The sequence below is a fragment of the Oncorhynchus nerka genome, linkage group LG22, assembly GCF_034236695.1.
Source record: "Oncorhynchus nerka isolate Pitt River linkage group LG22, Oner_Uvic_2.0, whole genome shotgun sequence".
Lineage (NCBI taxonomy): Eukaryota > Metazoa > Chordata > Actinopteri > Salmoniformes > Salmonidae > Oncorhynchus > Oncorhynchus nerka.
Window position 1 is genome coordinate 685,479 of NC_088417.1, and position 15,562 is coordinate 701,040.

At 45.5% G+C, this 15,562-nt stretch overlaps 1 protein-coding gene across 3 annotated transcripts in view; it reads right to left on the bottom strand.

The window, feature by feature from the left end:
- Positions 1–15,562, bottom strand: part of cry-dash (cryptochrome DASH) — a 56,547-nt gene that overhangs the window by 35,688 nt on the left and 5,297 nt on the right. For all 3 annotated transcript variants that reach the window (XM_065006859.1, XM_065006857.1, XM_065006858.1), the window contains exon 2: positions 9,872–10,044. In XM_065006859.1, the coding sequence (XP_064862931.1) occupies positions 9,872–10,044 (173 nt within the window). The remainder of the gene's footprint in view (positions 1–9,871; positions 10,045–15,562) is intronic.

Sequence of the window (15,562 nt, forward strand, 5' to 3'; positions counted from 1 at the left end):
TTATGGTTATGGTGTGGTACATTATGGTTATGGTGTGGCACATTATGGTTATTGGGGTGTGACATTATGGTTATGGTGTGGTACATTATGGTTATGGTGTGGTACATTATGGTTATGATGTGGTACATTATGGTTATGGTGTGGCACATTATGGTTATGGTACATTATGGTTATGGTACATTATGGTTATTGGGGTGTGACATTATGGTTATGATGTGGTACATTAAGGTCATGGTATGGTCTCAGAGATGGCTAATATATGAATGTTATCTGATGTTAGCAAGTTATAGATTTCATTAACCTTATTTTTTAGGCCACATATATTAATATGGGCTATTTTCAGCCCTTTCCTGAGTAGCTGATCAGAGATAGACAACATGGAAAAGAGCAGACAAAGCAAGAGAAAACAATATACATTCAGCAGTCCATTAATCAGTTGTCGTGTGTGTACTGCGGGGTTGAGGCTATGAACTCATAGGCTTGGCTCTCTCATCCCTTCCAGGCTTCTGGGAGGGAGGGTGGACAAGGAGTCAAGTTCTTGGCTCTTTCCAGAACAGCTACCTTGTCCTTGAACCTCAGGAACTTGACGACCATCGGCCCGGGCCTGTCACCTGGGCCCGGTGGTGGGTTTTCCAGTCCTGTGGGTGCGCTTCACCTCAATCTTCCTGTGGTCCATCTTCAATTTCTCAGAGATCATTTCCCCTCACTTTGTCCTCAGACTCCACGCAGGTCTCATGTGGAGATTCTGCATTTCCATCCACAACCATGTCATTTTGCCTTGATTGTCCCTCGAGTCTGATCTACCTGTCATTGTTATCATGGATTCACACACAGAACTGATGTCCTCTCTCAATGACTTCCAGATTGCTGTCATCTTGCCTGTTCTCCTGTTTCAACTCATCGAGCTGACTCTGGGAGAACTGCTGTTCTCCTGTTTCAACTCGTCGAGCTGACTCTGGGAGAACTGCTGTTCTCCTGTTTCAACTCGTCGAGCTGACTCTGGGAGAACTGCTGTTCTCCTGTTTCAACTCGTCGAGCTGACTCTGGGAGAACTGCTGTTCTCCTGTTTCAACTCGTCGAGCAGACTCTAGGAGAACTGCTGTTCTCCTGTTTCAACTCGTCGAGCAGACTCTAGGAGAACTGCTGTTCTCCTGTTTCAACTCGTCGAGCAGACTCTAGGAGAACTGCTGTTCTCCTGTTTCAACTCGTCGAGCTGACTCTGGGAGAACTGCTGTTCTCCTGTTTCAACTCGTCGAGCTGACTCTGGGAGAACTGCTGTTCTCCTGTTTCAACTCGTCGAGCTGACTCTGGGAGAACTGCTGTTCTCCTGTTTCAACTCGTCGAGCTGACTCTGGGAGAACTGCTGTTCTCCTGTTTCAACTCGTCGAGCTGACTCTGGGAGAACTGCTGTTCTCCTGTTTCAACTCGTCGAGCAGACTCTAGGAGAACTGCTGTTCTCCTGTTTCAACTCGTCGAGCTGACTCTGGGAGAACTGCTGTTCTCCTGTTTCAACTCGTCGAGCAGACTCTAGGAGAACTGCTGTTCTCCTGTTTCAACTCGTCGAGCTGACTCTGGGAGAACTGCTGTTCTCCTGTTTCAACTCGTCGAGCTGACTCTGGGAGAACTGCTGTTCTCCTGTTTCAACTCATCGAGCTGACTCTGGGAGAACTGCTGTTCTCCTGTTTCAACTCGTCGAGCTGACTCTGGGAGAACTGCTGTTCTCCTGTTTCAACTCGTCGAGCTGACTCTGGGAGAACTGCTGTTCTCCTGTTTCGAGCTGACTCTGGGAGAACTGCTGTTCTCCTGTTTCAACTCGTCGAGCTGACTCTGGGAGAACTGCTGTTCTCCTGTTTCAACTCGTCGAGCTGACTCTGGGAGAACACGTCGAGCAGACTCTAGGAGAACTGCTGTTCTCCTGTTTCAACTCGTCGAGCTGACTCTGGGAGAACTGCTGTTCTCCTGTTTCAACTCGTCGAGCTGACTCTGGGAGAACTGCTGTTCTCCTGTTTCAACTCGTCGAGCTGACTCTGGGAGAACTGCTGTTCTCCTGTTTCAACTCGTCGAGCTGACTCTGGGAGAACTGCTGTTCTCCTGTTTCAACTCGTCGAGCTGACTCTGGGAGAACTGCTGTTCTCCTGTTTCAACTCGTCGAGCTGACTCTGGGAGAACTGCTGTTCTCCTGTTTCAACTCGTCGAGCTGACTCTGGGAGAACTGCTGTTCTCCTGTTTCAACTCGTCGAGCTGACTCTGGGAGAACTGCTGTTCTCCTGTTTCAACTCGTCGAGCTGACTCTGGGAGAACTGCTGTTCTCCTGTTTCAACTCGTCGAGCTGACTCTGGGAGAACTGCTGTTCTTCAGGTCCTGGACCCCTCTGGTTGTTCCACCAGTATTTGGACAAAACACTTTCAACTTATAGGTGTCTTTTTGTTTGTTTAAAAAGATCCTTCACGTGTGATAGAGAGACACCATTAGAGAGACACCATTAGAGAGACACCATTAGAGAGACACCATTAGAGAGACACCATTAGAGAGACACCATTAGAGAGACACCATTAGAGAGACACCATTAGAGAGACACCATTAGAGAGACACCATTAGAGAGACACCATTAGAGAGACACCATTAGAGAGACACCATTAGAGAGACACCATTAGAGAGACTCCATTAGAGAGACACCATTAGAGAGACACCATTAGAGAGACACCATTAGAGAGACACCATTAGAGAGACTCCATTAGAGAGACACCATTAGAGAGACACCATTAGAGAGACACCATTAGAGAGACACCATTAGAGAGACACCATTAGAGAGACACCATTAGAGAGACACCATTAGAGAGACACCATTAGAGAGACACCATTAGAGAGACACCATTAGAGAGACACCATTAGAGAGACACCATTAGAGAGACTCCATTAGAGAGACACCATTAGAGAGACACCATTAGAGAGACACCATTAGAGAGACACCATTAGAGAGACACCATTAGAGAGACACCATTAGAGAGACACCATTAGAGAGACTCCATTAGAGAGACACCATTAGAGAGACACCATTAGAGAGACACCATTAGAGAGACACCATTAGAGAGACTCCATTAGAGAGACACCATTAGAGAGACACCATTAGAGAGACACCATTAGAGAGACACCATTAGAGAGACACCATTAGAGAGACTCCATTAGAGAGACACCATTAGAGAGACACCATTAGAGAGACACCATTAGAGAGACACCATTAGAGAGACTCCATTAGAGAGACACCATTAGAGAGACACCATTAGAGAGACACCATTAGAGAGACACCATTAGAGAGACTCCATTAGAGAGACACCATTAGAGAGACACCATTAGAGAGACACCATTAGAGAGACACCATTAGAGAGACACCATTAGAGAGACACCATTAGAGAGACACCATTAGAGAGACACCATTAGAGAGACACCATTAGAGAGACACCATTAGAGAGACACCATTAGAGAGACTCCATTAGAGAGACACCATTAGAGAGACACCATTGGCACTGTCCTCAACGGTACTCCCATCGGCTTTGGTCTTTGTCATGGTAGTTAGCAACGTATGTTAGGCTTATACTCCTCGCAGTTCCAGACAGGGCAGGTCACATGGAAAATTGAAAATAACAAACAGCAGGGATCTAGACAGCCACAAACCCGGGACAATCCAAGGTCCCAGCCATAATGGCTAACCGTGTCGCGGGCTGCGTTCAAGGACACCTTGCTAGCTTGATGTCCAGCTAGCTAGCAGCTAGGCAAGCTGCGACGCGAAATAGCTCCTCAGACCCGTCACTTGGTCGGCAGGATCACTGGAAAGATACAAGCAGTCTCAGCAACTGGTGCCAACTGGTGCCAACTGTATTACGGGATCCAACATAAGAAGCCAGGTAGCTACCAAGAACTTTCCAATATACTTTTAAACAACACACTTATCAAACAAACAAAACCAAGCTCTTCCTCGTATGGTTATGGTGTGGTTATGGTTATGGTGTGGTACAATATCGTCATGACAGGCCTGCTTGGGTCAGGTTACTAAAGACCACAATCCTATCTCACACCCACTAGAGGGAAAGAGATGGAGAGGTATGGAGATGGAAGGGTTTTATGACACCTCACGGCCATTGTAAATCTAAGGCAGCAGACAAAATTCCTTTGTCCTCTCACTATGGAGAACCGGCCTCAGAACATTAACATGCAATTAATGGACTTTGGGACAATAGGTTTTGTCAGCAACAATGGTGGTAATGACGATAGATGAAAATTAATGTAATTTTTTTTATGTTATTAAAAGTTAAAGGATGACGTTATAACGAAAACATTGTAACTTTAGGAGTTTTCCTAATATATGCTTGATGTTTATACACTGCTCAAATAAAATAAAGGGAACACTAAAATAACACATCCTAGATCTGAATGAAATATTCTTATTAAATACTTTTTTCTTTACATAGTTGAATGTGCTGACAACAAAATCACACAAACATGATCAATGGAAATCAAATTTATCAACCCATGGAGGTCTGGATTTGGAGTCACACTCAAAATTAAAGTGGAAAACCACACTACAGGCTGATCCAACTTTGATGAAATGTCCTTAAAACAAGTCAAAATGAGGCTCAGTAGTGTGTGTGGACTCCACGTGCCTGTATGACCTCCCTACAACGCCTGGGCATGCTCCTGATGAGGTGGCGGATGGTCTCCTGAGGGATCTCCTCCCAGACCTGGACTAAAGCATCCGCCAACTCCTGGACAGTCTGTGGTGCAACGTGGTGTTGGTGGATGGAACGAGAGATGATGTCCCAGATGTGCTCAATTGGATTCAGATCTGGGGAACGGGTAGACCAGTCCATAGCATCAATGCCTTCCTCTTGCAGGAACTGCTGACACATTCCAGCCACATGAGGTCTAGCATTGTCTTGCATTAGGAGGAACCCAGGGCCAACCGCACCAGCATATGGTCTCACAAGGCGTCTGAGGATCTCATCTCGGTACCTAATGGCAGTCAGGCTACCTCTGGCGAGCACATGGAGGGCTGTGCGGCCCCCCAAAGAAATGCCACCCCACACCATGACTGACCCACCAGTGGCGAATTTGCCAATCTTGGTGTTCTCTGGCAAATGCCAAACGTCCTGCTGTAAGCACAATCCCCACCTGTGGACGTCGGGCCCTCATACCACCCTCATGGAGTCTGTTTCTGACCGTTTGAGCAGACACATGCACATTTGTGGCATGCTGGAGGTCATTTTGCAGGGCTCTGGCAGTGCTCCTCCTTGCACAAAGGCGGAGGTAGCGGTCCTGCTGCTGGGTTGTTGCCCTCCTACGGCCTCCACTACGTCTCCTGATGTACTGGCCTGTCTCCTGGTAGTGCCTCCATGCTCTGGACACTACGCTGACAGACACAGCAAAACCTCTTGCCACAGCTCGCATTGATGTGCTATCCTGGATGAGCTGCACTACCTGAGCCGCTTGTGTGGGTTGTAGACTCAGTCTCAAAAGTGACCAAAACATCAGCCAGGAAGCATAGGAACTGAGAAGTGGTCTGTAGTCACCACCTGCAGAACCACTCCTTTATTGGGGGTGTCTTGCTAATTGCCTATAATTTCCACCTGTTGACTATTCCATTTGCACAACAGCATGTGAAATTTATTGTCAATCAGTGTTGCTTCCTAAGTGGACAGTTTGATTTCACAGAAGTGTGATTGACTTGGAGTTACATTGTGTTGTTTAAGTGTTCCCTTTATTTTTTTGAGAGGTGTACATTGTACGTTGTGGAAAATGTCCAGATGAAAGAGAATGTTTTTGTAAAGATGAAATGTGAAGTTAGTTGTCTAAATTGGATCAAATTCAGACCTTGCCTCGTACCTTGGTACGCCCAGAGAATTGCCCTAATCGATTAATTAGGGCCGATTTCAAGTTTTCATAACAATTTTTGGGCGCCGATTTCCGATTATCTTTTTTAAATATTTATTTTTATACCTTTTATTTAACTAGGCAAGAGCTAGTACTCTATATGTGCTCTGGGTCATTAGACACCATTAGACATGCACTTGTCTGGGGTGTGGACAAGACTGGTTATTCCTCCAACAGTGTTATGGCCTAATATGTACTGTTGCTATGGTTACACCTCTTGGGACTTTTCCAGAACATGGGTGTTCCTTTCAGAGGAGCTAGAAGGAAGACATGTCTGGTATAGAGTACAGTATATACATATGATTAGAGGTCGGCCGATTAATCGGAATGGCCGATTAATTAGGACCGATTTCAAGTTTTCATAACAATCGGAAAATCGGTGTTTTTGGACGCCGATTTTGACCCCCCCATTTTTTTTTACACCTTTATTTAACGAGGCAAGTCAGTTAAGAACAAATTATTTTAACACATTCTTATTTTCAATGACTGCCTAGGAACTGTGGGTTAACTGCCTTGTTCAGGGGCAGAACGACAGATTTTCACCTTGTCAGCTCAGGGGTTTCAATCTTGCAACCGCACAGTTAACTAGTCCAAAGCTCTAACCATTGCACTCCACGAGTAGCCTGCCTGTTACGCAAATGCAGTAGAAGCCAAGATAAATTGCTAGATAGCATTAAACTTATCTTATAAAAAACAATCAATCATATCAATCAACTACTAATCCAGTTTAGCAGGCAATATTAACCAGGTGAAATTGTGTAATTTCTCTTGCGTTCATTGCACGCAGAGTCAGGGTATATGCAACAGTTTGGGCTGCCTGGCTCATTGCGAACTAATTTGCCAGAATTAGTAATTATGACATACATTGAAGGTTGTGTAATGCAACAAGAATATTTAGACTCAGGGATGCCACCCGTTAGATAAAATACCGAACGGTTCCGTATTTCACTGAAATAATAAACGTTTTGTTTTCAAAATGATAGTTTCCGGATTCGATCATATTAATGACCAAAGGCTCGTATTTCTGTGTGTTATTATGTTATAATTAAGTCTGATTTGATAGAGCAGCAGCAGGCCTATAATCATTCATTCAAACAGCACTTTCGTGCATTTTGCCAGCAGCTCTTCATGACTTCAAGCCTATCAGCCTAATGGTTGGTGTAACCAATGTGAAATGGCTAGCTAGTTAGCTGGGTGTGCGCTAATACTGTTTCAAACGTCACTCGCTTTTAGATTTGGAGTAGTTATTCCCCTTGCGCTGCAAGGGCCGTGGCTTTTGTGGATGGGTAATGATGCTTCGAGTGTAGCTGTTGTCGATTTGTTCCTGGTTCGAGCCCAGGTAGCGGCGAGGAGGGGACGGAAGCTATACTGTTACACTGGCAATACTATAGTGCCTATAAGAACATCCAATAGTCAAAGGTATATGAAATACAAATGGTATAGAGAAAATAGTCCTATAAATACTATATTAACTACAACCTAAAACCTCTTACCTTGGAATATTGAAGTCTCATGTTAAAAGGAACAAACAACTCATATGTTCTCATGTTCTGAGCAAGGAACTGAAACGTTAGCTTTCTTACATGGCACATATTGCACTTTTACTTCTCCAACATTTTGTTTTTGCATTATTTAAACCAAAATAATGTTTCATTATTTATTTGAAACAAAATTGGTTTTATTGATGTATTATATTAAGTTAAAATAAGTGTTAATTCAGTATTGTTGTAATTGTCATTATTACAAATACATTTTTATATATTTTATTTTAATTTTTATTAAATAGGCCGATTAATCGGTAGTAGATTTTTTTGGTCCTCCAATAATCGGTATCGGCGTTGAAAAATCATAATCGGTCGACCTCTACTTCTGACCCGAGGGTATAAAACATGCGAGTTAAGAATTTACATAGACTAAGTGAACCGAACTGCAGCCAAGGTCTGAGTAGTCAACAAACCCAAAACGCAACACAAGGTTGAAGACAAAGGAACCTTCTAGCCATGCTATGGATGAGTAGCTGAGTCTATGAGGGTGAATTCAAACGGGACCACCCAGTCACCACTCTCCATCGAATTGTGTGTCTACACTGCTTTCATTCCTACTCTGTGAGCCCTGAGCGACAGGGCTGGCTGTCCTCAGAAGTCCCTTTTCAGAACAAGGGCGAGGAAACAGACCACTAAGACAAAGGACACTGACATCGTGAGGACAACCAGAAAGTTACACCCTGTAACCAGAGAAGTGCATAATCTGAGAAGCCGAAATGGTCCACGCAGAGACCCCCATCGGAGACCTTCGACACGTAATTACATCATTATATTCTGACCAATAAGAGCAGCAGTTCGGGGCAAGATTAGGGTTAAAACAAGCATCGCTGGCCTCCCGGGTGGCGCAGTGGTTAAGGGCGCTGTACTGCAGCGCCAGCTGTGCCACCAGAGACCCTGGGTTCGCGCCCAGGCTCTGTCATAACCGGCCGCGACCGGGAGGTCCGTGGGGCGACGCACAATTGGCCTAGCGTCGTCCGGGTTAGGGAGAGCTTGGCCGCTAGAGATATCCTTGTCTCATCGCGCACCAGCAACTCCTGTGGCGGGCCGGGCACAGTGCGCGCTAACCAAGGTTGCCAGGTGCACGGTGTTTCTTCCGTCAAATAGTTGCGGCTGGCTTCTGGGTTGGATGCTCGCTGTGTTAAGAAGCAGTGCGGCTTGGTTGGGTATCGGAGGACGCGTGACTTTCAACCTTCGTCTCTCCCGAGCCCGTACGGGAGTTGTAGCGATGAGACAAGATAGTAGCTACTAAAACAAGCGATGCTTGTATTTTATTTTTTAAATATTTTTTTACCACTTTTTCTCCCCAATTTCGTGGTATCAAATTGTTTTAGTAGCTACTATCTTGTCTCATCGCTACAACTCCCGTACGGGCTCGGGAGAGACGAAGGTTGAAAGTCACGCGTCCTCCGATACCCAACCAAGCCGCACTGCTTCTTAACACAATCTTAATAGACTGTGTATCCAAATGTATATTTTTCTCTCTCCCTTAAATCCCCATGTTGTGCCATACACAGTCTAGGCTATTGATTAGAACTTAGTACAATGAAACAGGTCCCTAGTGGACCAACACAATACGACACGTCCACTAGGGACCTGTTTCATTGTACTAAGTTCTAATCAATAGCCTAGACTGTGTATCTTATATTATCCTTTTAGCTTGCTAGTAAATAAATAATCAACTCAATTGATGTGGTACTGACTCATTGGTGGGACTCGGGTTTGTGCAGTTTCCTCGATTATGCAACGTTCAGAATGACACTGTAGGTGGAAATTGCTTAAATAGCGGCAGTTGTACATTATGGTACGTATGGTTATAGTGTTGTATGGTACATTATGGTTATGGTATGGTACATTATGGTATAGTACATTATGGTTATGGTGTGGTACAGTACGGTTTGGGTATGGTGTTGTAATTATTTATTTAATCTAACCTTGCCTATTTAAAAATAGGCATGTCAGTTAATAACAAATTCTTATTTTCAATGAAGGCCTAGGAACAGTGGGTTAACTGCCTTATTCAGTGGCAGAACGACAGATTTATTGTATGGTGTGGTACATTATGGCGTGGTACATTATGGTTATGGCACATTATGGTTATGGTGTGGTACATAATGGTTATAGGGTGGTACATTATGGTTATGGTGTGGTATGCGGTCATTGCACATTATGGTTATGGTGTGGTACATGGTTATGGTACATTATAGTGATTGTGGTACATTATGGTTATGGCACATTATGGTTATGGTGTGGTACATAATGGTTATAGGGTGGTACAGTATGGTTATGGGTACATTATGGTTATGGTGTGGTATGTGGGTATGGTACATTATGTTATGGTGTGGTACAGTATGGATATTATGGTTATGGTGTGGTATGGTTGTGGCTCAGCTCAGCTCCTTCACCTGCCTCTCTGTATCAAACTGGTCCTGAGGTCCTGGATGCTGTCCAGTAGGAAGCGCAGGCGGAAGGGGCCGGTACGGGGCAGGTTGTAGTTGGCTGTCCCCAGGTAATGACCAGGGTCGAAACAGTACAGGGGAACGATGTGTTCAGCATTCCTCTGGGCCCAGTGAAACACCTGGATAACACAGGGGTTACAATAGAGCAGAGGGCCCAGTGAAACAGCTGGATAACACTGGGGTTACAATAGGTTATGGCCCAGTGAAACAGCTGGATAACACAGGGGTTACATTATAGCAGAGGGCCCAGTGAAACAGCTGGATAACACAGGGGTTACAATAGAGTAGAGGGCCCAGTGAAACATGGTGGTTACATGGGTAGAGGGCCCAGTGAAACATTATGGTTATGGTGTGGTATGAGGGCCCAGTGAAACATTATAACACAGGGGTTACAATATGGTATGATGTGGGCCCAGTGAAACACAGGGGTTACAATAGAGTGAGGGCCCATGAAACACAGGGGTTACAATAGAGTAGAGGGCCCTCTGAATCAAACTGGTTCCTGAGGTCCTGGGCCAGTGAAACAGCTGGATAACACAGGGGTTACAATAGAGTAGAGGGCCCAGTGAAACAGCTGGATAACACAGGGGTTACAATTAACACAGAGTTGGCCCAGTGAAACAGCTGGATAACCAGGGTTACAAACAGTAGAGGGCCCAGTGAAACAGCTGGATGGGTTACAATTCCTAGAGGGCCCAGTGAAACACCTGGATAACACAGGGGTTACAATAGAGCAGAGGGCCCAGTGAAACAGCTGGATAACACAGGGGTTACAATAGAGTAGAGGGCCCAGTGAAACAGCTGGATAACACAGGGGTTACAATAGAGCAGAGGGCCCAGTGAAACAGCTGGATAACTGAGGGCCCAGTGAAACAGCTGGATAACACAGGGGTTACAATAGAGTAGAGGGCCCAGTGAAACAGCTGGATAACACAGGGGTTACAATAGAGTAGAGGGCCCAGTGAAACACAGGGGTTACAATAGAGTAGAGGGCCCAGTGAAACAGCTGAATAACACAGGGGTTACAATAGAGTAGAGGGCCAGTGAAACAGCTGGAAACACAGGGGTTACAATAGAGTAGAGGGCCAGCTGAATAACACAGTGAAACACAGGGTTACAATAGAGTAGAGGGCCCAGTGAAACAGCTGGATAACACAGGGGTTACAATAGAGTAGAGGGCCCAGTGAAACACAGGGGTTACAATAGAGTAGAGGGCCCAGTGAAACAGCTGGATAACACAGGGGTTACAATAGAGTAGAGGGCCCAGTGAAACAGCTGGATAACACAGGGGTTACAATAGAGTAGAGGGCCCAGTGAAACAGCTGGATAACACAGGGGTTACAATAGAGTAGAGGGCCCAGTGAAACAGCTGGATAACACAGGGGTTACAATAGAGTAGGGGGCCCAGTGAAACACAGGGGTTACAATAGAGTAGAGGGCCCAGTGAAACACAGGGGTTACAATAGAGTAGAGGGCCCAGTGAAACACAGGGGTTACAATAGAGTAGAGGGCCCAGTGAAACACAGGGGTTACAATAGAGTAGAGGGCCCAGTGAAACACAGGGGTTACAATAGAGTAGAGGGCCCAGTGAAACAGCTGGATAACACAGGGGTTACAATAGAGTAGAGGGCCCAGTGAAACAGCTGGATAACACAGGGGTTACAATAGAGTAGAGGGCCCAGTGAAACAGCTGGATAACACAGGGGTTACAATAGAGTAGAGGGCCCAGTGAAACAGCTGGATAACACAGGGGTTACAATAGAGTAGAGGGCCCAGTGAAAACAGCTGGATAGACACAGGGGTTACAATAGAGTAGAGGGCCCAGTGAAACAGCTGGATAACACAGGGGTTACAATAGAGTAGAGGGCCCAGTGAAACAGCTGGATAACACAGGGGTTACAATAGAGTAGAGGGCCCAGTGAAACAGCTGGATAACACAGGGGTTACAATAGAGGGCCCAGTGAAACAGCTGGATAACACAGGGGTTACAATAGAGTAGAGGGCCCAGTGAAACAGCTGGATAACACAGGGGTTACAATAGAGTAGAGGGCCCAGTGAAACAGCTGGATAACACAGGGGTTACAATAGAGTAGAGGGCCCAGTGAAACACAGGGGTTACAATAGAGTAGAGGGCCCAGTGAAACAGCTGGAAACACAGGGGTTACAATAGAGTAGAGGGCCCAGTGAAACACAGGGGTTACAATAGAGTAGAGGGCCCAGTGAAACACTGGGGTTACAATAGAGTAGGGGCCCCAGTGAAACACAGGGGTTACAATAGAGTAGAGGGCCCAGTGAAACACTGGTTAACACAGGGGTTACACTAGAGGGCCCAGTGAAACAGCTGGATAACACAGGGGTTACAATAGAGTAGAGGGCCCAGTGAAACAGCTGGATAACACAGGGTTACAATAGAGTAGAGGGCCCAGTGAAACAGCTGGATAACACAGGGGTTACAATAGAGTAGAGGGCCCAGTGAAACAGCTGAATAACACAGGGGTTACAATAGAGTAGAGGGCCCAGTGAAACAGCTGGTTAACACAGGGGTTACAATAGAGTAGAGGGCCCAGTGAAACAGCTGGATAACACAGGGGTTACAATAGAGTAGAGGGCCCAGTGAAACAGCTGGATAACACAGGGGTTACAATAGAGTAGAGGGCCCAGTGAAACAGCTGGATAACACAGGGGTTACAATAGAGTAGAGGGCCCAGTGAAACAGCTGGATAACACAGGGGTTACAATAGAGTAGAGGGCCCAGTGAAACAGCTGGATAACACAGGGGTTACAATAGAGTAGAGGGCCCAGTGAAACACCTGGATAACACAGGGGTTACAATAGAGTAGAGGGCCCAGTGAAACAGCTGGATAACACAGGGGTTACAATAGAGTAGAGGGCCCAGTGAAACAGCTGGATAACACAGGGGTTACAATAGAGTAGAGGGCCCAGTGAAACAGCTGGATAACACAGGGGTTACAATAGAGGGCCCAGTGAAACAGCTGGATAACACAGGGGTTACAATAGAGTAGAGGGCCCAGTGAAACAGCTGGATAACACAGGGGTTACAATAGAGTAGAGGGCCCAGTGAAACAGCTGGATAACACAGGGGTTACAATAGAGGGCCCAGTGAAACACCTGGATAACACAGGGGTTACAATAGAGTAGAGGGCCCAGTGAAACAGCTGGATAACACAGGGGTTACAATAGAGTAGAGGGCCCAGTGAAACAGCTGGTTAACACAGGGGTTACACTAGAGGGCCCAGTGAAACAGCTGGATAACACAGGGGTTACAATAGAGTAGAGGGCCCAGGGAAACAGCTGGATAACACAGGGGTTACAATAGAGTAGAGGGCCCAGTGAAACAGCTGGATAACACAGGGGTTACAATAGAGTAGAGGGCCCAGTGAAACAGCTGGATAACACAGGGGTTACAATAGAGTAGAGGGCCCAGTGAAACAGCTGGATAACACAGGGGTTACAATAGAGTAGAGGGCCCAGTGAAACAGCTGGATAACACAGGGGTTACAATAGAGTAGAGGGCCCAGTGAAACAGCTGGATAACACAGGGGTTACAATAGAGTAGAGGGCCCAGTGAAACAGCTGGATAACACAGGGGTTACAATAGAGTAGAGGGCCCAGTGAAACAGCTGGATAACACAGGGGTTACAATAGAGTAGAGGGCCCAGTGAAACAGCTGGATAACACAGGGGTTACAATAGAGTAGAGGGCCCAGTGAAACAGCTGGATAACACAGGGGTTACAATAGAGTAGAGGGCCCAGTGAAACAGCTGGATAACACAGGGTTACAATAGAGTAGAGGGCCCAGTGAAACAGCTGGATAACACAGGGGTTACAATAGAGTAGAGGGCCCAGTGAAACAGCTGGATAACACAGGGGTTACAATAGAGTAGAGGGCCCAGTGAAACAGCTGGATAACACAGGGGTTACAATAGAGTAGAGGGCCCAGTGAAACAGCTTAATAACACAGGGGTTACAATAGAGTAGAGGGCCCAGTGAAACAGCTGGATAACACAGGGGTTACAATAGAGTAGAGGGCCCAGTGAAACAGCTTAATAACACAGGGGTTACAATAGAGTAGAGAGCCCAGTGAAACAGCTGGTTAACACAGGGGTTACAATAGAGTAGAGGGCCCAGTGAAACAGCTGGATAACACAGGGGTTACAATAGAGTAGAGGGCCCAGTGAAACACCTGGATAACACAGGGTTACAATAGAGTAGAGGGCCCAGTGAAACAGCTGGATAACACAGGGGTTACAATAGAGTAGAGGGCCCAGTGAAACAGCTTAATAACACAGGGGTTACAATAGAGTAGAGGGCCCAGTGAAACAGCTGGTTAACACAGGGGTTACAATAGAGTAGAGGGCCCAGTGAAACAGCTGGATAACACAGGGGTTACAATAGAGTAGAGGGCCCAGTGAAACAGCTTAATAACACAGGGGTTACAATAGAGTAGAGGGCCCAGTGAAACAGCTAATAACACAGGGGTTACAATAGAGTAGAGGGCCCAGTGAAACAGCTGGTTAACACAGGGGTTACAAAAAAATATTTGTGTCAGTATTTATTCCACAGATAGAGGGCGCTCTACAAGCTGCTCATTGAACATCATTCAGCCTGTAAATAACGACGAGTGAATCACGGCGAGTGAGTGGGCATGGTGGTTTGACGGTGAGTAGCTTGCCACAGCCAATGACAGCGTATTTTAAAAAGTAAATAATCAAAAGTAAACTTCACTAAGCAAGCAGCCCTGTCCTCGTCACATGCTCACTTAATTATCTTTAGCTGGCTAGCTAACCAGCAATGTAAATATATAAAAATAAACTATACTATGAAACAAAAATAAATGATATAAAGAATGATAGTAAAAAGCTGTTGGAGCACAAACATGTAAACTCAGCTCCATCAGACGATATTGACAACTACTTTAATGATTGTTTCATAAAGTACGTGTGGAAGAGGTGAACAAATTAATGTTGTCTATCAACAATGACAAGACACCGGGGTCTGACAACTTGGATGGAAAATCACTAAGGATAATAGAGGACGATATTGCATCTCCTATTTGCTATATCCTCAATCGAAACCTACTAGAAAGTGTGCCCCCTCAGGCCTGGAGGGAAGCTAAAGTCATTCCCCTTCCTAAGAATAGTAAAGCCCCCTTTACTGGCTCAAATAGCCGACCAATCTGCTTGTTACCAACCCTAAGTAAACTTTTGGAAAAAATTGTTTGACCAGGTACAATGATATTTTACTGTAAACAAATTGACAGACTTTCAGCACGCTTATAGGGAAGGACATTCAACAATCACAGCACTTACACAAATGACTGATGATTGGCTGAGAGAAATTGATGATAAAAAGATTGTAGGGGCAGTTTTGTTAGACTTCATTGTGGCTTCTGACATTATGGATCATAGTCTACTGCTGGAAAAATGTATGTTTTATGGCTTTACACGCCCTGCTATATTGTGGATAAAGAGTTACCTGTCTAACAGAACACAGAGGGTTCTTTAATGGAAGCCTCTCAAAAATAATCCAAGTAGGATCAGGAATTCCCCAGGGAAGCTGTTTAGGCCCCTTACTTTCTTCAATCTTTACTAACAACATGCCACTGGCTTTGAGTAA